Raw genomic sequence first — 19556 nt, forward strand, 5'->3', positions numbered from 1 at the left:
CCCTCCTCCTGGGGCTGCCCCCGCCCCGCGCGCGCTTCCTGGGTGGGGCCGGGGCGGCTTCAAAACCCCCGCCGCCCCAGCCGGTCCCTGCCGCCGCCGCCCTTCGTGCCCCAGGCCGTCCCCCTCCTCCTCCCGCCGCGAATCCTCCAGACAGCGAGGCCCCCGGCCGGGGCAGGGGGGACGCCCCTTCGGGGCACCCCCGGCTCTGAGCCGTCCGCGAAGCCACCTCCGCCCGAGCCGGCAAAAGAGCAGGCGAGAAGCCGTCCGAGGCCCCAGAATCTGAGTCTAGCCGCCGCCACCACGGCGGGGAGGAGGGGGAGGAGGAGTGGGAGGAGGGACGAGCTGGTTGGGAGAAGAGGAAAAAAGTTTTGAGACTTTTCCGCTGCTACAGCGAGCCGGAGACGCGGGGACCGCTTGGCGCTGCGCTGTCCCACAGAGGCAGAACCTAGGAACTCCAGACCGCCCTGTTCACCGTCGTGGACGTTTGCTTGCTACACGGCGTTCCTCAGACGCCCCTATCCCAGACCAGCCCTCGAGAGCCGCAAGCCCCGCCTCCCGCGAAGACTTCACCCCAAAACCTGGGCGCACCCCTTGCACGCCGCCCTCCCCCCAGCCTGCTTCCTGAGTCCCCCGCATCCCAGGACCCTCTCTCCCCCAGGAGGCTGATCTCCCTCAGACCTGCTGGCAGTAGCTCCCCTATTTAAGAACACTCACTTTTGGTCCCAGAGAGAGGGTTCATCTTTTTTTCCCCCCCCGGTGGCATACTGAGACACCCTGTGTCAGAGCCTCACCGTGACTCCTGCTGCTTTCTCCCTCAACCTCAAATTACTCAGGACTCTCTGCTACCTTTCCTTGGGAGACCCCCCCCCAAACCCTGCAGGGGCGGGGCCTCCGCATCCCACCTTTGCCCGGGGTTCGCGCTCTCCGCATTGCCGCGGGGCGCCGCCTCTCCCATGCCGCCCTCGGGGCTGCGGCTACTGCCGCTTCTGCTCCCGCTCCCGTGGCTTCTAGTGCTGACGCCCGGGAGGCCAGCCGCGGGACTCTCCACCTGCAAGACCATCGACATGGAGCTGGTGAAGCGGAAGCGCATCGAAGCCATCCGTGGTCAGATCCTGTCCAAACTACGGCTCGCCAGTCCCCCGAGCCAGGGGGAGGTGCCGCCCGGCCCGCTGCCCGAGGCCGTGCTTGCTTTGTACAACAGCACCCGCGACCGGGTAGCTGGCGAGAGCGCCGACCCGGAGCCCGAGCCCGAGGCGGACTACTACGCCAAAGAGGTCACCCGCGTGCTAATGGTGGATCGCGCCAACCGTGAGCTCGGAGGGGGGCCAGGGAGCCGGGAGGGAGCCCGCAGGGGGCGCCGGAGTGCAGGGGTCACTGGGAGGAAATTACCGGCAGAGGAAACTGGCTGGAGGAAGGGGACTCCTGGGGGCTCCGGGAACGAATGTATGGGTATCCCAAAGAGGATTGCGCTTAGTCTCTACCCCAGGTGTCTGGTCTCGGAGAGGAAGGGACAGTGAGCAAAAGTGGACCTCTTCTAGAGGGGAGCAAGATCGTGGGGACAATCTTTTTTAGACTTTGTTGTTTTAAGTTTCTTCTTACAGTGCTTAAAAACGCAGGGCTCATTGGGTTCCCTTTTCAGAAAGGTAGAGCCCGGCTCAGGAGAATGGAAGGTGCCCAACATTTGGGAAAAGAGAGGCAGCGTGAAAAGCTGACGCTAGATCGGGTCATGAGATCGAGAGAAGAGATTCAAGGACAAAAACTAAGGGATGAGGACCCTAGAACTGCCAGATAAACTCTCTAGTAGTAGAGACTCATCTCCAGAAGGGGCCAGGCGCACGCTGGATAGGGGGAATTCGTGGAGTCATCGTGGGGTTCCAAGTGATAACTAAAAAAGGGAAGCGAAGTTGTTGAAAGGAGTCTAAAGTGAGAGGAGCGGAGAGGGTGCGGAAAATGAGCCCGGAGGTGTCACGGGTGTTTTGCTTAGGGACGTAAAAGAGCGCGCGAGCGGGCAGGCGGAGTCCAGTAGAGGAAGCGAGCGAGTCCCCAAGAAATCTAGAATACCGGGTCATTGGAAAAGTTATAAAAGAGGGGAGACTGGCGTGGGAAGATGGCCCCGCGAGGTGGGCGGGCGGGTGGAGTAGGGATACCATGCCATCCAGGCGTGAGTGGTGAGCGCCCCTCGCCTGGGCGTGGAAGGGAGTGGCTGAGCCCCAGGAGTCGAGCCCTAGGGGAGCGGCTAAAAGTTGGGGGAGAGCCTGTCTGCAAAACCCAAAAGAGAAAACCGAGTCAGTAAGGGTGAGAAAGCTCCACGTGGGTGCCACGCGCGTGGGGAGGAGCCTGCCCTTCCTGAGAGGGTAAGAGGACCCCATAGAGCTGAATCCTGGCCGGCTGTACCCCTAGAGTCCCAGTTCCTCCTGGGGAGGCTGGGGAAAACCCAGCGTCCGGCCGCCTAGCCCTCCTCCCTTCCCTTTCCTTCCCGTGCCCGGGAGGGGGAGGCGCGCGGGGGGGGGGGGGGATCGCGCGCGGAGCCTGGGGCGAGATGAGGCAGGTCCGGATCCCGCCCTCAGCCCTTCGTAGGCTGTTCTTCTCCCGCCCTCCTCACCCCAGCAGTGGGCGGGGACACTCACGGCCCCGCCCTGTCGGCACCCACGCCCGGGACCCAGGCACCTTGCATGACCCTGCAGCTTTAGGGGATAGTAGTCCCTCCGGGTTGCACATTGCTGTACCCAGTTGTGGCTCCAGCCTAATGACACCCCTCCCTGACCACTACTTAAAGTAACCGTTTCTGTGGAGAAGTCCTTCACTCTCCCCTGAGACTGTCCGTATTTCCTCACATACGCATATAGCTCTTCGGGAGTTTGCCTCCCCATTTCCGTGTCTTCTCTCCCACGTACCTACTCATCTCTATGTCACTCCACCTCCCTCTGTGACACCCATAGTCCTTCCTGCCCCCCCCCCACCTCTCCCCTATCTGTTACCCCCAGCTAAGATGCTACCCTTCCTTTGAGGTTTGCTGAGTAACAGCTGAACCAAGAATAGGGCCACAAGGAAGAGGTGTCTTCTGCCCTTAATAGCTGTCTGGGACATCATCCCGTCCTCGCAGCAGGAAGCCAAATGCAGTTGTCCTAGCTGATGCAGGAATTCAGGATCTTACCCCCTCGTGTCCCCAACCCAAACATCCTCTAGCCTAGGAAGCCCTCTGGTGAATGGGGCTCCCATCATTCGGTCATTCTTACCTAGAAACGCCCTTCACTGTGAACTGTGCCAGAACTGGGCTAAAGGAGGAAGCAACTTTTGACACAGATGATACATGGATAATAGTAACATCACACTGGCCAGAAAGTAACAGGAGTTTAGGGATTCAGATCACGGTCTGCCAGGCATAGTGGTCCATGACTGTAATCCCAGCACAAGGGAGGTAGATTACTTCAAGACTATCCTTGGAGCCTGGCGGTGGTGGCGCTCGCTTTTAATCGAGAGTCAGAGGCAGGCAGATTTATGTGAGTTTGTGGCCAGCCTGGTCTACAAGAGTTCCAGGATAGGCACCAAAGCTACAGAGAAACCCTGTCTTGGAAAAAAGAAAAAGAAAAAAGTCCTTGGATACATAATGAGTTTGAGGATAGCCTAAGCTATGAGATCCTGTCTCCAGAAACAAACAAAAAATCAGTCCCTGGAGCCCGGTGGCTTGCGTCTTGCCTTGTTGTAAAGTATCAGTGTTGCCTTGTTGTAAAGTATCAATGTCTTTTTCTCGTTAAAGTGCTTTAAGTGATATCCTTGCCATTTGCTGTATTTCCCTCACCCCTTTAGAAAAAAACAACAACAAAACAAAAACAGAAAATATGGTCTCAGTACATACTTCCTCAAAATACTCCTGCCTCGGCTTCCTCCGTGCTGGTTGCAGACTTGCACAGGCTAACATACATGTTATTGATGTGTGTGTCATATCTTTAGCTTTTGTCTCCCGTCTCATCTGCTCCTGTAATCCTGGAACTGGATGGTGTTTTAGTTAAAGAGGAATTTGATCACCACAGGTTACACAGTGCTTCAGTTAGGACAGTCTGGGTTTGGGCGTCAGGACTTCATGGTACCACTGTTTCTCCAAAGACTAACGGGAGACTGGCCCAGCCCTAAGGCACGTCCCTAGGGCCCACCACAAAGGGGCTGGTCCTGTGGTTCAGCGGTGTGGTTCAGCGGCTGAGCTGCTAGCCTAGAACCTGCCTGGGGAGGAGCTGTGGGTGTGGCTCAGTGCATGAGCACCTGAGGCCAGCAGCTGAGAAGTGGCCGGGAGACTCTCTGATCCCCCAAACTGTACCTGTGTCCTTTACACCACAACTTGGTTTTGTTGGGTTTGAGACATTAGGTCTCCTGTAGCCTGGGTGGGCCAACCTTGGCAGCTATATGCTTGAAGGGAGCTTGACAGGTGATGCTTCATGGAATGGGCAGGACTTAGTAGAGAGGAAGCAAACCCAGACAAGGAGAACCCCCCCCCCCAGTCAGCCAGCTAAAATGATCAGTGGGGGCTGGAGGGATGGCTCAGCGGAGAAGAGCATTGGTTGCTCTTCCAGAGGGTTGCCAGAGCCCGCATGGCAGCTCACAGTCAGTGAGCTTCAGTTCTGGGGGATTTTACATCCTCTTCCGGCCTCCACAGGCACCAAGCATGCACATTGTACACAGACAGACACACACACAGCCAAAACACCCAGGTACAAAGCATACAATGAAAAGTTGAAAACTAAAGTTATCAGGTGGACCTGGGGCTCTCAGGGTCAGGGTTCATGGCTCAGAAGCCCTGTTCCTCCCATCCTTGTCATACACCTGATGTCTTCTCCTTCTTCTCATCTAGCAATCTATGAAAAAACCAAAGACATCCCACACAGTGTATATATGTTCTTCAATACGTCAGACATTCGTGAAGCAGTGCCTGAACCCCCACTGCTCTCCCGGGCAGAGCTGCGTCTGCAGAGATTAAAGTCAAAAGTGGAACAACACGTGGAACTCTACCAGGTGAGGGTTCGAGCCTGAGAGGTGGGGCACAGGCCATCAGTACCGAGGAGTGGCCAGGTGGCCCAGTTTGAAGGCTACAGAATCTACATAGCCATTCATAGAGGACAAGGATAGAATGTTGAGTCCTAGGGTGTTTTTTTTAAAAACTCTTAGACTGCATGCTATTAGCTGAATTTTGGGGACTGAACTCCAAAAATGCAGAAAGAGCCAGGAGATTGATATCTGTGCTTGTATGTCTAGGATTCATCAGTGAGGGATTTGGGGTGTGGCTCAGTGGTAGAGCCCCTGCCTAGAATCCCCCAGTGAGGGGCTGAGAGTGTAGCTCAGTGGTAGAGCCCCTGCCTAGAGTCCCCCAGTGAAGAGCTGGGGGTGTGGCTCAGTGGTAGAGCCCCTGCCTAGAATCCTCTAGTGAGGGGCTGGGAACGTGACTCAGTGGTAGACTGATTGCTTAGCATGACTAAAGAAAGCATTAGGTTCTACCCTCAGCACAGGAAAAAAAAAATGAAGAGTGAGGAAGGGAAGGAAAGGAAGTTGGAGTCTTTAGGAGCACACATTTGGAATCCCAGCTCTTGAAAGATGGAGGCAGGAGATCAGGAGTCCGAGGCTGGTCTGGACTACATGAGACCTTGTCTCAAGGGAAAAGTGGTATTTCACTTAACTAAACTTGAAGCTGGAGAGATGGCTCAGTGGCCGGGAGCACCTGTTGCTTTTGCAGAGGACCCGGGCTCAGTTCGCAGCACCCATGCGGTGACTCAAAAGCATTAACTCCAGTTCTAGGAGTCACACACAAGGTATGCATACACACAAGGAGACAAAACTCTTATAACACATAAAATTAAAAAAAAATTGAAAACTTTAAACTGAGGGGCTGGGGTGTAAGTTGGATGGTAGAGTGTTTGCACAGCAAGCAAGAAGCCCGGGCTCAATCCCCAGCACTATGTAAATCAAGTGAGATGCTGCACACCTGCAGTCCCAGCACAGGGGAGGTGGAAATGGGATCAAAAATTCAGGTCTAGGGACTAGATAGATGGCTCAGCAGTTAGGAGCACTGGCTGCTCTCCCAGGAAACCTGGGTTCAATTCCCAGCACCTACATGACCACCCTCAGCCATCTGTAACTCTAAGATCTGACACCCTCACACAAACATGCATGCAGGCGAAACACCAATGCATCTAATGAGCTGTGTGTAGTCGTACCTGGTGTCCCAGCTTCTTGGGACACAAAGGCAGGAGGATGTCTTGAACCCAAGCATCCAAGTTCAGACCAAGAAATTAAGTGTTTCAAATGCTCTTCTGGTTTCTTAGGAGTCGCTAGGAGTCGCTATTCCGGAGACAGGGTTTCTCTGGGTAGCCCTGGCTGTCCTGGAACTCATTCTGTAGATCAGGCTGGCCTTGAACTCAGAGCTCTGCCTGCCTCCGCCTCCCGAGTGCTGGGATTAAGGGCATGTGCCACCACTGTCTAGCCAAAAATAACATTTTAAAACCTGGTTGTGGCCGGGCGGTGGTGGCGCACGCCTTTAATCCCAGCACTCGGGAGGCAGAGGCAGGCGGATCTCTGTGAGTTCGAGACCAGCCTGGTCTACAAGAGCTAGTTCCAGGACAGGCTCCAAAGCCACAGAGAAACCATGTCTCGAAAAACCAAAAAAATAAAAAATAAAAAAAAATAAAACCTGGTTGTAGCGGTGCACACCTTTTATCTCAGCACACAGGAGGCAGAGGCAGGAGGATCTCTGTTGAGTTCAAGGCCAGCCTGGTCTACGTAGTTAACTCTAGAACATCTAGGGCTACACAGAGAGACCAGGTCTTTAAAAGAAAAAAAATCCACTGTTGGGAAGCCCATTTTGGACATACACACAATAGTAATTATAAATAAAGTAATAAACAAATTAATGAGAAAATTACTGCTCTCAGAGGCAGTGTCCAAACTGCCAAACCATCTTGCGTTGTGGGCCATCCCAGCTGCCGTGGCTAAGCATTCCACCATGAAAGAAACTGAGGCCCAGAAAGGGAAAGACGTGCCTATGATTCGCAGGCTGGGGGTACAGGATGGGGTGTCTCACGCAGGGTGCCTTGAGCACAGCTTGAGCTGTTGTTTTTTCCCATCTGCTTTCTGCTCTTCGGGGCTATTATAAGTGTGGAACCTGCGGGGCCCATAGTGTGATGTAACCAAAGCCAGTGTCTGGGGATTGTCTGGAAGCCACCTCATGGGGACAGGCAGGATAGGGTTACTGTCAGGGTATCTGTGGGCATGGCAACATCTACCCACTCCTCTTTCTTTGTTTCCATTCAGAAATACAGCAACAATTCCTGGCGTTACCTTAGTAACCGACTGCTGTCCCCCACCGATACACCTGAGTGGTTGTCTTTTGATGTTACCACAGTCGTCCGACAGTGGCTGAACCAAGGAGGTGAGGTGGCTTGTCTGGGCCCACCTTCGGCGGGGTCACCCTATTGCTTGCCTTGGCATCACCGAGCCACACACACACACCTGATAATGATATCACAGAGCACCCTAGTTAAAAAGTACCCACAGTTCTCGCCACTCGCTCCAAGAGTCGGTGATTGGTTGTGGTGGCTGGGACTCCGCCAGTGAAGCTAGGGACACAGCAGCTACCCAAACGGCTCACCCGAACTCCTGGTCCTTTGGGTAGTTGAAGAAGAAATGACTTCAGCTAGGTGGTGGTGACTCGGGGGAGAGCTGGAGATGAGCGCTCAGAAGGTGTCCTGACTGTCTGTGTTCAAGGAGGGCTTCCTGGAGGAGGGGGCATGTGAGATGAGCAGAAACAGTCAGAAAAAGGAGATACAAGAGTAGCCTGTACCAAGGCTCTTCGGCCAGGAGAGCCTGACTTGTCGATCTGTCCAGGAGGGAATCGTCTTGTCCCGTCTATCCAGAGTACTTGCGTCTGTCTTCCCCTCTCATCCTTAAATCCATTCAGTCAGTGCCACAGGTTTCTATTGTGAGTGATCTGTGCTGGATGCTGTAGGGGGTGTAGCCATAACCTGGGTCCCGCCATCACAAGGCCCACAGGGTCTTTCCAGACGCCAGTAAATTCTTAGGAAAACCCTAGCAGGTAGTCCTGGTCTGTGATGAGGAAGGCCAGAGCAGAGCCCTCCACAGAGGAAGCAGGACTGAGATGAGGGAAGCTCAGATTCAGAGAAACCCAGGGAAGTTTAGGACCTGAGAGGGCTTCCTGGATGAGAGTGCCTGTGGGGAGACTCATGGGATGTGTCCTTTAGCCAGATGCATGATGGGATTGAGCAGGCTGGCACCAGGAAGAGCTTTGAAAACGGTTGGACAAAGTTGAGAAGTATCTCTTCTCTCTCCATTGATGCTGAGTCTGAAGCATCCAGCAGGGCCCGGTATACAGTAGGAGCTTAGTATCATTTACGTATCCTCTCAAGAAACGTCTCCCACAGCCAGGCTGTGGCGTCGCTTGCTTTTAATCCCAGCGTGGGAGGCAGAGGCAGGCAGGATCTCTGAGTTCAAGGCCAGTCTACAGAGTGCATTTCAGGGTAGCCAGGGCTACACAGAAAAGAAACATCTCCCCTGACCCAGTGAGATGGCTCAGCAGGTAAAGGTGTCTGCTGCCAAGCTTAATGGTCTGAGTTCCATCCCCAGGACCCACATGGTGGAAGGAGAGAACCAATGCCTACAAGCTGACCTCTGACCTCCATGCACACCCTGGCACATGCATACCCTCCACAATAAATAAATAAAATGGGAAAAAATGGCCAAATGAGCAATTTAGAAAAAAACAAAACAAAACAAAAAACCCCCAAAAAGCAACAACCAAACCAAAACAAAAAACCCTACCAGTGCAGGGTTGGAAAGCAGGCAGCTTAGGTTTACACTGTGCCTTTGCCTGTGGTCCCCTGTGTGGCCTTGGCCAAGTCACTTCCTTTTTGTGTGCCTTCCTTTCTGGCCTGTAAGAGTGAGGTGTTTAAAGATTCAAGAGCCTTCCGCAGAGTTTAGATTAGGACCCGGCACCTGCGTTAGGTGTGAACTCTTCTGCTTTACCAAAACTGCTCCTGACCCTGGGTCACAGTGGATGTTTATGACTGAGGATTAGGTTTCTCAGAGCACAAAGAGAACGGACCCACAACAACATGCATGGTGGCACACAGCCTACTAAACCCTGCACTTGGGAGCTGAAGTCAAGAGGATCCAGAGTGGAGTTCAAGGTCATTCTTAGCCATATAGTGAGTTTGAGAATTTGAGGCCAGCCTGGGCTACACGAGACCCTATCTCAAAAGAGAAAGAGGGCCAGGGAGATGGTTCAGTGGGCAAGAGCTTTCACTTGGCAAGCATGAGGACCTGAGTTCGAATCCTCCGCACCCATGTGAAACCAGGCATAGCATATGTCTGTAACCCCAGCACTGTTAGGGGTGGAGTGTATGTATGGAGCCAGGCAGACACACAACTCTGGCCAGCTAGCCTAGCCAAAGGAGCAGGCCCAAGCTCAGAGATCTGCCTCAAAGCGGTAAAGGAAGAAGCAGTTGAGGACACCAAACACCCAGCTGTGGCCTCTGCACGTACCATACACACAAACATGCTACATGTTATCATTTTCTATCTCCAAATATGTATGCTGTATGTATCACACACACACACTTTTTTTCCTTTTTAAACGAAAGAAATGAAGTCGGGATGGCTCCCTCCCCTGAGCATGTTGTTCTACTGAGAACAATGAAAGGCAGAAATAGTCAATCAGAAATGTCAGAGCCTCTGCCTGCCAAGGAGAAAGTGAAGGGATGGCAGTGTGAGAGGGATGTGTCCCTTTTGGAGCCTCTGATAGGGGTTGACGTTTGAGCTGAGCCCCGAATAAGAGTGAGAAGGGGCCAGCAACTCAAAGACTAGGAGCAAGAGTGAAGTACATGGGGTGACAACAGGAAGGAGCCCCTGGGGTTGGCAGCTTCCTGCCAGTCGGCCTCCTCCCTCAAGCTGGGTGAGTCATAACCTCAGATTCCTTCCCTCTCCCGCAGACGTAATACAGGGCTTTCGCTTCAGCGCCCACTGCTCTTGTGACAGCAAAGATAACGTACTCCACGTGGAAATCAACGGTGAGCCCGATGCCTGGTGCAGTCTCTGCAAGTGTGCGTGTTGAAATCATGTATCCTTGCTCACCCACGCATCCCTCTGAGTGTGTATGTTTTTCACCCCAACATCCAAACCTAAACAGGGATGAGTCCCAAACGTCGTGGTGACCTGGCCTCTATTCACGACATGAACCGACCCTTCCTGCTCCTCATGGCCACCCCACTGGAGAGGGCCCAACACCTGCACAGCTCAAGGCACCGCAGAGCCCTGGATACCAACTATTGCTTCAGGTGAACTTGTCTGCCTTCCACTGAGGCTGCGCAGGACTGGGGCTTGACCGTAGTCTGTGGGACTGGTATGCCACCACTGATGCCTGGCTGGTGCTCTTAGCCTGAAGGGCTTGGGGATGAGTTCCTGGTTCTATAGGCAGCTGAGAGTCCTAGAATATGGGGTATTTTCTTACTCGAGTGGTGGGCTGAGAGAATTCAGGAAGGCTGGCACAAGAGTTAGAAGTCTGTGTTGGAAGGTTGTCTTGTTGGATTTTAAGTTCTAGCTAGGAAGATTTCTGCCCTGTTGAGATTCTAAAGAAAGAAGGTTTGTTGAGAGCAGTTGAGTGTTGACCTCAGGAAAGCAGGAGTGTTGGGATCCTAGCTTTTGGGTTCCCAATCAAAAGTGGTCTTCTTCGGGTTCCTGTGCTCCTGCAGACTGTAGTCTTTGGTGTTGGCCACTGCTGAGTGGTGAATAGTGAGCTCGGAATGGCGGGATCTGGTATGGGGATGTTAGTGCCAAGGTTGGAAGCGGGGAAAGCCAGGATGGGAGTCTCCTCAGGGTCAGCACCCTTGATCTTGTCGTGTTGCAGCCTGAAGAAGTTGGGAGGTTGGACTTTCTGAGATGTAGGCTTAGGTGTTGGTGTGTTGGGATACGACATTGAAATTCAGGACTCTGAGGAGACAAGATCTTCAAGAGTGGGAAAGTGGGGCTTCTGGAGTGCCCAGATTACTCTCAAGATGGCCCTCCTTTTGTCTTTCCTTTTCTTTTCTTTTCTTTTTTTTTTTTTTTTTTTTTTTTGAGACTGGGTTTCTCTGTAGTTTGGTGCCTGTCCTGGAACTAGCTCTTGTGGACCAGGCTGGCCTCGAACTCACAGAGATCCGCCTGCCTCTGCCACCCGAGTGCTGGGATTAAAGACGTGCGCTGCCACCACCCAGCTGGCAGGCTCTTTTTATTGGTTGTTTTTAGTTATATTTTGTGTGTATGCGTGAGTGTGTGTGGAAGGGCATCTGTGTCACATGACACTTGTGTGAAGGTCAGAGGACAATCTTTTAGACTCAGTTCTCTCCTTCCACCATGTGTCCCCGAGATGGAACTGAGGTGGTGGGGATCGGCAGCAAGCGCCTCTACCCACCCAGCCATCTTGCTCCTGTTCTGTTAAAGGCAGGGCTTCGCTGTGTGTTCCAGGCTGGCCTCGGATTCACGTCTTTATCCCAGGCTGGCTTGAATTCTCTGGCTTGGAATTCCTGGTTCCAGGTTTGACGTCCAGGGTGGGAGGGTTGAGAGCAATGAGCTGACCTGGCCGTTTCCTGCCTGAGATTCCACAGTTGTGCTCCATGTCAGTCCTCGGCATCTTCAACACCTGTGCCATCAGCCTCACACAGCCACAGATAGAAGTTCTGACGGATCAATAATATTTAATTTTGACAATTAATTAACAGGTAGCTCTGCGAGCTCTGTTCCCCCACATTAGAGAGCAAACCTAGGAAATCATGAAAATCTCTCTCTGTCTCTCCCTCCCTCCCTCTCTATATATGCATATATATATATATATATATATATATACACACATACATATATGTATATGTATGTATATGTACATATTTATACATATATAGATAAATATATATACATTTGTTCTGGCTATGCCTGATGTCTATGTGGACCCTGGAAAACTCAAGTTTTCATACATAGCAGCCCCTTTACTCACCCAGCCCTGTCCCCAGCTGTGACAACCCCTTATGTACAAAAGAACACAGTGCCATTTAAGAAGGTTTGCCAGATAGAACAACCATGCTCTGATGGGTACTGTAGCTGCCACTACCATGTTTCTCTGAAACAGAGGGCAGATGAACATTAAGCTGTACCACAGGTATGCACCCAGCAGAATACAGGTGGCAGAAACCTTGTCAGTTTCTTCAGCAAACACAGTACAAAGAATTGGGGGCTATATAGTCAATAGCACTGGAAGACAGGAGGAGAGGTAGAGAGAGGAGGGGGGAGAAAAAGAAAGGGAAAAGAGACGTACTGTATGGGACCTTTGGGAACTGTGAACTTTGAGTAGTATTTGATTTTTAATAAGTTGCTTTTAAATTCTTATCTAGAATTTTATTGTTGTTGTTGCTGCTTTTGTGTTTCTGAGGAGGGAACTCGGCACCTTATACATGATAGCGAAGTACTCTGCCTCTGAGCCACACCCCCAGCCTCTCACTGGGGGATTCTAGGCAGGGGCTCTACCACTGAGCCACACCCCAGCCCCTCACTGGGGGATTCTAGGCAGGGGCTCTGCCACTGAGCCACACCCCAGCCCCTCACTGGGGGATTCTAGACAGGGCTAGAGCCACTGAGCATATTGATTTGTACTTTTGACTCAGGTTAACATTTTAAAATATTCTACGAAAGCCAAATAAACAAATGAAAAGAATACAGGGGCGGAATGGAAGTGGGTGGAATGAAACTAGCCACAAGTTGGCTACTGTTGACACAGTTGTGAGGATGGGAACTGTTAAGAATCCATAATTCAGCCGGGCGGTGGTGGCGCACGCCTTTAATCCCAGCACTCGGGAGGCAGAGGCAGGCGGATCTCTGTGAGTTCGAGGCCAGCCTGGTCTATAGAGTAAGTTCCTGGACAACTAGGGATACACAGAGAAACCCTGACTCGAAAAAACAAGGAAAAGATCCATAATTCAGAAGTCCGAAATCTAGCTGGCCGGCCATGGTGGACACAACTATAACAATAGCACTGGGGAAGTAGAGGCAGCAAAGCAGGGGTTCCAAGTCATTGGTAGTTATCCAGTGTGTCTGGGGGCAGCCTGGACTACGTTAGACCCTGCATCGAAAAGGGCAGGGCATCCGGAGAGCTGGCTCAGCAGTTAAGAGCTTGAGGACCCACATTCAGCTCTCAGTACCCACATGGTGACTCATAACGATCCCTAACTTCAGTCCCAGGGAATCTCATTCCTTCTTCTGGCCTCTGTGGGCACTGTACATATGGGGTGCACACACATCCGTGCAGGAAAACTCTCATGTGTAAAAACGTTCTTAAATAGACAGGTTTGGTGCCACATATTTCTAATCCCACACTCAGCAGGCAGAGATAGGGTCTTCATTTGAGTTTGAGGCCAACCTGGTCTACATGGCAAATTTCAGGATGCCATGTAGAGAGCATGTCTCATAAAATATGAGTAATAATAACATTAAAATAAATGGGGGTTGCAGGAGGAGGGTACTTAACTTCGATAAATTCTGTGTAAATATCCCGTATGCCAAAACGTTGTCCAATCTGAAAGGCTTCTTCTGGTCGAGTGTTCAGTTCATACTGTAACAGTCTGCAGACTGGCACAGGATTGTGCAGTGCCTAGGACTGCCATCCAGGAAATCCCCATGTGTCATGGTCACCAGGAGAGCTGCTGTCCTTCAGCCCAGCACCCGTGGTTCACCAGGAATGCGCAGGTTGAGTCCACAGGGACCTCAGTGTTCAGTGTTGCTGTGGATTCTGTGGCTCTTGTCCTGGGGTTTGCTCATGGCTCTTGTCCTGGGGTTTGCCCTTTTAGCCACATTGACCTGTGTGTCTCCTCCCGGAATTTGTCCCTGTGGAACACTTATGTATATCATCAGATGCTTTATTTTTCTTTTTTCTTTTTTTTTTTTTACATATAGCTTGTTTTTTTTTTAAATTTATTTATTTATTATATATACAACATTCTGCCTTGATGTATGCCCGCACGCCAGAGGAGGGCGCCAGATCTCAGTACAGATGGTTGTGAGCCACCATGTGGTTGCTGGGAATTGAACTCAGGACCTCTGGAAGAGCAACCAGTGCTCTTAACCTCCGAGCCATCTCTCCAGCCCCAGATGCTTTATTTTTCATTGTTTGAAATAAGGTCTCCTTATGTAGCCCTGTCTGGCTTGAAACTTCCTGCATGGACCAGGCTGGCTTCAGACTTTCAGAGATCCTTGCATTTCTGCTTCTCAATACATGTGCACAGTCATGCCTGCCCAGGGTACATGTTCTTTTTTTAGTAGGCCAAATTTTAGTGGATTTTGTTTGTTTTGTTTTCTGAGACAGGGTTTCTCTGTGTAGTCTTTTTATTTTTATTTTTATTTTTTTTTGGTTTTTCGAGACAGGGTTTCCCTGTAGTTTCTAGAGCCTGTCCTGGAACTAGCTCTTGTAGACCAGGCTGGCCTCGAACTCAGAGATCCGCCTGCCTCTGCCTCCCAAGTGCTGGGATTAAAGGCGTGTGCCACCACCGCCCGGCTCTGTGTAGTCTTGACTGTCCTTAACTCCCTTCGTAGACCAGGTTGGCCTCGAACTCACAGAGATCCACCCGCCTCTACCTCCTGAGGGCTGGGATTGTACACTGTCACTGCCTGGGCAAAATTTTATTTCTTATTTATTTTATTTTTATGGCTTTATTTTACATGCATGGATGTTTTGTCTGCATGAATGTATGTTCACTGCATGTATTTATGATGCCCACAGGGGCCAGAAGAGGGCGCTGCATCCTTTGGAGCTGGAGTTACAGATGGTTGTGAGCCTCCAAGTGGGAGCTGGTAATCGAACCCAGGTCCTCTGTAATAACAGTCACTGCGCTTAACCATGGAGCCATCTCCCAGTCCCTTTCCCACATTTTAGAATTACTTTTCAGGTGTCATGAAGCCTGCATTTTCCTTCTTTGAGTTATTTTATTCTGATTCTAAAAACAGTCACCAGCTGTTGCTGAGAATTTGGAAAATCCAGAAAGCCATCACACTACTGGGCATAAAAACCCACTGTCAGCATTTTAATACATGTTCTGCTAGCAGTTTTATTTGTAATGGAGTTTAAATTATACTATACCTGTATCTTTACATGATAACATGCCATTACACAGATGGTAAAGTGTTCTTGCTGGTCAGCCTGGGCTACATGAAGTCTGAGCCAACCTAGGCTACATGATATGATCTTGTTTTAACTATCCTCCCTCTTTTGGGGATCATGCAGAGTGATGTGGTAATTGCCTGTAATCCAAGAATTTGGGAGGTTAAGGAAGGATTATAAGGAGTTCAAGGCTGGCCTGGTGTACATCACAAAACCCAGTCTGAAGAATGAAAGACTGACCAGCACTCAGGAGACAGAGACAGGTGGGTCTCTGGAGTTCGAGGCCAGCTTGATGTACATAGTGAGTTCCAGGACATCCAGGGTTACATAGAAAGTCTCTCTTTCAAAAAACAGTAGTAATATTTATTAGTCAGCTTATGTACCCAGCATTTGCTGAACATCCACAGTTTAAGAGACACTTTCCAGCCAGGTGGTGGCGGCACACACCAGCCTGGTCTGCAGAACTAGTTCTAGACAACCAAGGCTACACAGAAGAAATCTCGTCTCAGGGAAAAAGAGGGAGGGAGGGAGGGAGGGAGGGAGGGAGGGAGAGAGGAGAGAGAGAGAGAGAGAGAGAGAGAGAGGAGAGAGAGAGAGAGAGAGAGAGAGAGAGAGAGAGAGAGGAAGGAAAACAAGTCTGGTGAAGAGGCCAGGTTAGAAGCCAGGCCAGAAAGAGTGAATATCATAAGCCAAGTGTGGTGGCACACACTTGTGATCCCAGCACTTGAGAGGCAAAGGCAGGAGGATCAGGAGTTCAGGGTCAGCTTTGGCTACAAAAGGACTTGTAGTCCAGTCTTGACTACATGAAAACCTGTCTCAAAAAAGACAAACAAGGGGGCTGGAGAGATGGTTCAGAGGTTAAGAGCATTGACTGCTCTTCCAGAGGTCCTGAGTTCAATTCCCAGCAACCATATGGTGGCTCATAACCACCAGTAATAAGATCTGGTGCCAACTTCTGTCTGCAGGGACACGTGCAGGCAGACCATTGAATACATAATAAACAAATCTTAAAAAAAGACAGACAAAAGAAATATTGGGAATCCTGATGGTTGTGGTGCATACCTTTAATCCCCAGCACTCAGGAGGCCGAGGCAGGGGTTTCTAAATTTGAGGCCGGCCTGGTCTACAGTGTAAGTTCCAGGACAGCAAGGGCTATCCAGAGAAACCCTGTCTTGGGGGGGGGGGGGAGAGAGAGATTAATTTGGAACTATTTAATTTTCCTATTCTGATTAAGATTGTTTTATGGTTGAAATTTCAGATGTAGACAGAAGCAACAGAGGTAACGTAATCTTCCAGCTTCTGACATTATCATGATTTTTGACCCACTTCAAATCTGGGCAGTTTGGGGCTGGAGAGATTGCTCAGCAGTTAAGAGCACTGGCTCTTCTTCCAGAGGACCTGGGTTCAGTTCTTGGCACCCCACACGGTCACTTAAAAGGATAACATCTATAACTCCAGTTCCCAGGGACCTGGTGCCCTCTTCTGGCCTCCTTGAGAATTATACACACATGGTTCACATAAACTTACATAGGCACACACATACACTAATAAAAATGAATACATAAATCTTTAAAATATAGAAAAAGTCGGATGTGGTGGCAAACATGCCTTTAATCCCACCACTTGGGAGGCAGAAGCAGATGTATCCCTGAATTTGAGGCCATGCTGGTCTTCAGAGTGAATCTGGTGACAGTCAGGGCTATACAGAGAAACCCTATCTCAAAACAAACAACACCAAAAACCATACAGAGATTCACATTTTCTTGTCATAATCATAGCATTAAATCCCCAGGATTGAATTGAACAATTGTTTCGATGGACACTCTGGATGGTGGTGAGCAAGGCCTATGAGAGAGTGCTGTGTTGATTTGTGTAAGTGATACTCACTGAACATCCGTTGCATGCCAGGCGCTATTTCAGGATTTAAGTCTCCCTGGTGATTGACAGTTGAGCTGAGGTGGAAAAACACGTCATTATATATTTGTTTGTTTTCAGGCAGGGTCTTGCCCTGTGGCTGTAGCTGGCCTAGGACTTCCAGAGATTCCCTCCTGCCTCTATGGTAGGATTAAAGGCACGCACCAGCATGCATGGGTTTATTTTCACATTTTATTATTTTACGTGAGTGCACACACGTACCATGGTGCACATGAGGAGGGCAGAGGACCGCTTTATGGAGCCTATTCTCTCCTTCCATGTTCATATGGGTTTGGCGAATCACACTCAGTTCCTCAGGTTTTCAAGGCGGTCTTCTCTGCTGCATCCTGTCAACGCTGAGCCAAATCACTGAGTCAACAGTGGGCATGTCTGCCAAGAACAAGCTCGGCAAACAGCACGTGCCAAGGCCCTGAGGTGGGACTGATTGTGTTTTGACTTTTTGAGACACAGTCTCACATAGCTGACACTAACCTCAAATTCGCTATGTATCCAAAGAGGACCATGGACTTCTCATCATCCTGCCTTACCTATCTCAAGTGCTGGGATTATAAGTGTGTGTTCCCACGCTGGCTAGGCCTGTGTCTGGGGACTAGAGTGGAAGCCTGTGTGGCTGATGATGTGGGTGAGGGGAGACTGAGGGAAGCCAGATCTGGCGCACCTGGTGACTCATGGTGATAACTTAGGCCTTTGCTATAAATGGGACAGAGCCACGTCTGGGACGGAAGAGTGCTGTGACAAGCTGTGGCAAGTGGCCTCCGAAGGCAGCAGTCCGTTTGTTTGTGCCATCCGGCGTCATGGCCTCACAGAGTAGTGGTTCGGTAAACATTGGTTGTACAAATAGGATATGTCAGCGCACGTGGGGCCCTGGGCTTACACTTCTGTGCTCTGTGTGTGGATGTGACATGATTTATGACGTCCTCCCATGTGCGTGCTCTTGGGGTTTCTTAGTGCCTGTTGTGAGTCCTGCGATGTTTATTAAAGTTGGGAAGGGCTTCAGCAGCAGCCTGGATGGTTGCTCTCTGTGTTGCTGTCATCACCGGGGTCCTGGGGAGGCTGAGCCGAGGGCAGCCTAGGGTGCAGCACATGGACAGGCTGGAGAGGCAGCGTGACTCTCCCTGCTCTTCTTTTTTTTTTTTTTCTTTTTTTTTCTTTTTTGGTTTTTTGAGACAGAGTTTCTCTGTAGCTTTGGAGCCTGTCCTGGAACTAGCTCTTGTAGACCAGGCTGGCCTCGAACTCACAGAGATCCGCCTGCCTCTGCCTCCTGAGTGCTGGGATTAAAGGCATGCACCACCACCGCCCGGCCTGTCCCTGCTCTTGACTTACATTCCTCCTGCCCACAGCTCCACCGAGAAGAACTGCTGTGTGCGACAGCTGTACATTGACTTTCGGAAGGACTTGGGCTGGAAGTGGATCCATGAGCCCAAGGGCTACCATGCCAACTTCTGTCTGGGGCCCTGTCCCTACATTTGGAGCCTGGACACACAGTACAGCAAGGTGGGTCTGGCTCATGATACAGGATGGAGCAAAGGCTGGAGTGGTAGGGAGAGAAAGAGATTGGACCAGTGTGGGTCAGCAGAATAGGGTCAAAGAGAAACCAGACAGAAATAGGGAAAGGCAGGAATGGGGACAGATGACGGATAAGAGAGACAAAGAGATGAAGCAATGGAAAGAGAAAAATGGGAGAGACAGATAGAAATAGATTGGGAAAGATAGGGAGACAGATGGAAGTTGGGGAGAGACAGAGATGAGGAGACTCAGAGATAAGAGACACAGAAATGTAGAGATACTAATGGGGAGAATCTGTGGACCCTGATCATGACCCTGGCCTGCCCGCAGGTTCTTGCCCTCTACAACCAGCACAATCCGGGTGCTTCTGCGTCACCGTGCTGTGTGCCACAGGCGCTGGAGCCGCTGCCCATCGTGTACTACGTGGGTCGCAAGCCCAAGGTGGAGCAGCTGTCCAACATGATTGTGCGCTCCTGCAAGTGCAGCTGAGGTCCCGCCCCGCCCCGCCCCTCCCGGCAGGCCCGGCCCCGCCCCCCGCCCCGCCCGCAGCGCTCGGGGCCGTATTTAAGGACACCTGCACCCCTGCTAAGCCCACCATTAATGGGGGTGTCCATTAAAGGTGAGAGAGGACTGGTGGTCTCCGTGTCATTGGGCGCCCGATTGCGTCTCCCTCCTTACTGAGGCTCCTGCGCATTGTCCCACCACCCTGTGCCGCTGCCTCCAGTTCTTAACAAAAACCCCAGGGTTCCAAGTGGGCAATGCCGGCGCCCAGAGGGAAACTCTATTAAACTAGACTCGGGGATCGAGTTCGGTTGGCGCTGTTCACAGTGTCTTATACCTCAGACCGTTCGCTGAGACAATCCCGGAGAACTTGAGTTCCTGCAGTTGCCTGGGATGAGGGTGAAGTGTTAAAAACGCTGGTTCGACGGGTTGTGGTGGTCCACAT

The 19556-nt window shown here is 51.1% G+C and overlaps 1 protein-coding gene across 2 annotated transcripts; it reads left to right on the top strand.

The window, feature by feature from the left end:
- Positions 1–101: 101 nt before the first annotated feature.
- On the top strand, positions 102–19136 carry Tgfb1 (transforming growth factor beta 1). Of its 2 annotated transcripts, XM_038340473.1 has the most exons (7): positions 102–1308; positions 4844–5004; positions 7294–7411; positions 9987–10064; positions 10184–10331; positions 18445–18598; positions 18941–19136. In XM_038340473.1, the coding sequence occupies exons 1-7, from the start codon at positions 954–956 to the stop codon at positions 19097–19099; spliced, it is 1173 nt and encodes a 390-aa protein (XP_038196401.1). In that variant the 5' UTR covers positions 102–953; the 3' UTR covers positions 19100–19136. The 2 variants fall into 2 exon arrangements, with proteins under 2 accessions (XP_038196401.1, XP_038196400.1); XM_038340472.2 differs by lacking the exon at positions 102–1308 and having other exon boundaries at positions 1344–5004.
- The last annotated feature ends 420 nt before the right edge of the window (positions 19137–19556 follow it).

This window comes from Arvicola amphibius, chromosome 8, assembly GCF_903992535.2.
Source record: "Arvicola amphibius chromosome 8, mArvAmp1.2, whole genome shotgun sequence".
In the NCBI taxonomy this organism is placed as follows: domain Eukaryota; kingdom Metazoa; phylum Chordata; class Mammalia; order Rodentia; family Cricetidae; genus Arvicola; species Arvicola amphibius.

What these genes read in the sequence shown, in the direction of transcription:
- Tgfb1 (XM_038340472.2), top strand. Translation starts at nt 4,399, where the DNA reads ATGCTTGAAGGGAGCTTGACAGGTGATGCTTCATGGAATGGGCAGGAC. An exon ending in ACAGTGGCTGAACCAAGGAG is followed by an intron (nt 7,412 to 9,986) that starts GTGAGGTGGCTT and finishes CCTCTCCCGCAG; the next exon opens with ACGTAATACAGGGCTTTCGC. An exon ending in ACTCCACGTGGAAATCAACG is followed by an intron (nt 10,065 to 10,183) that starts GTGAGCCCGATG and finishes AAACCTAAACAG; the next exon opens with GGATGAGTCCCAAACGTCGT.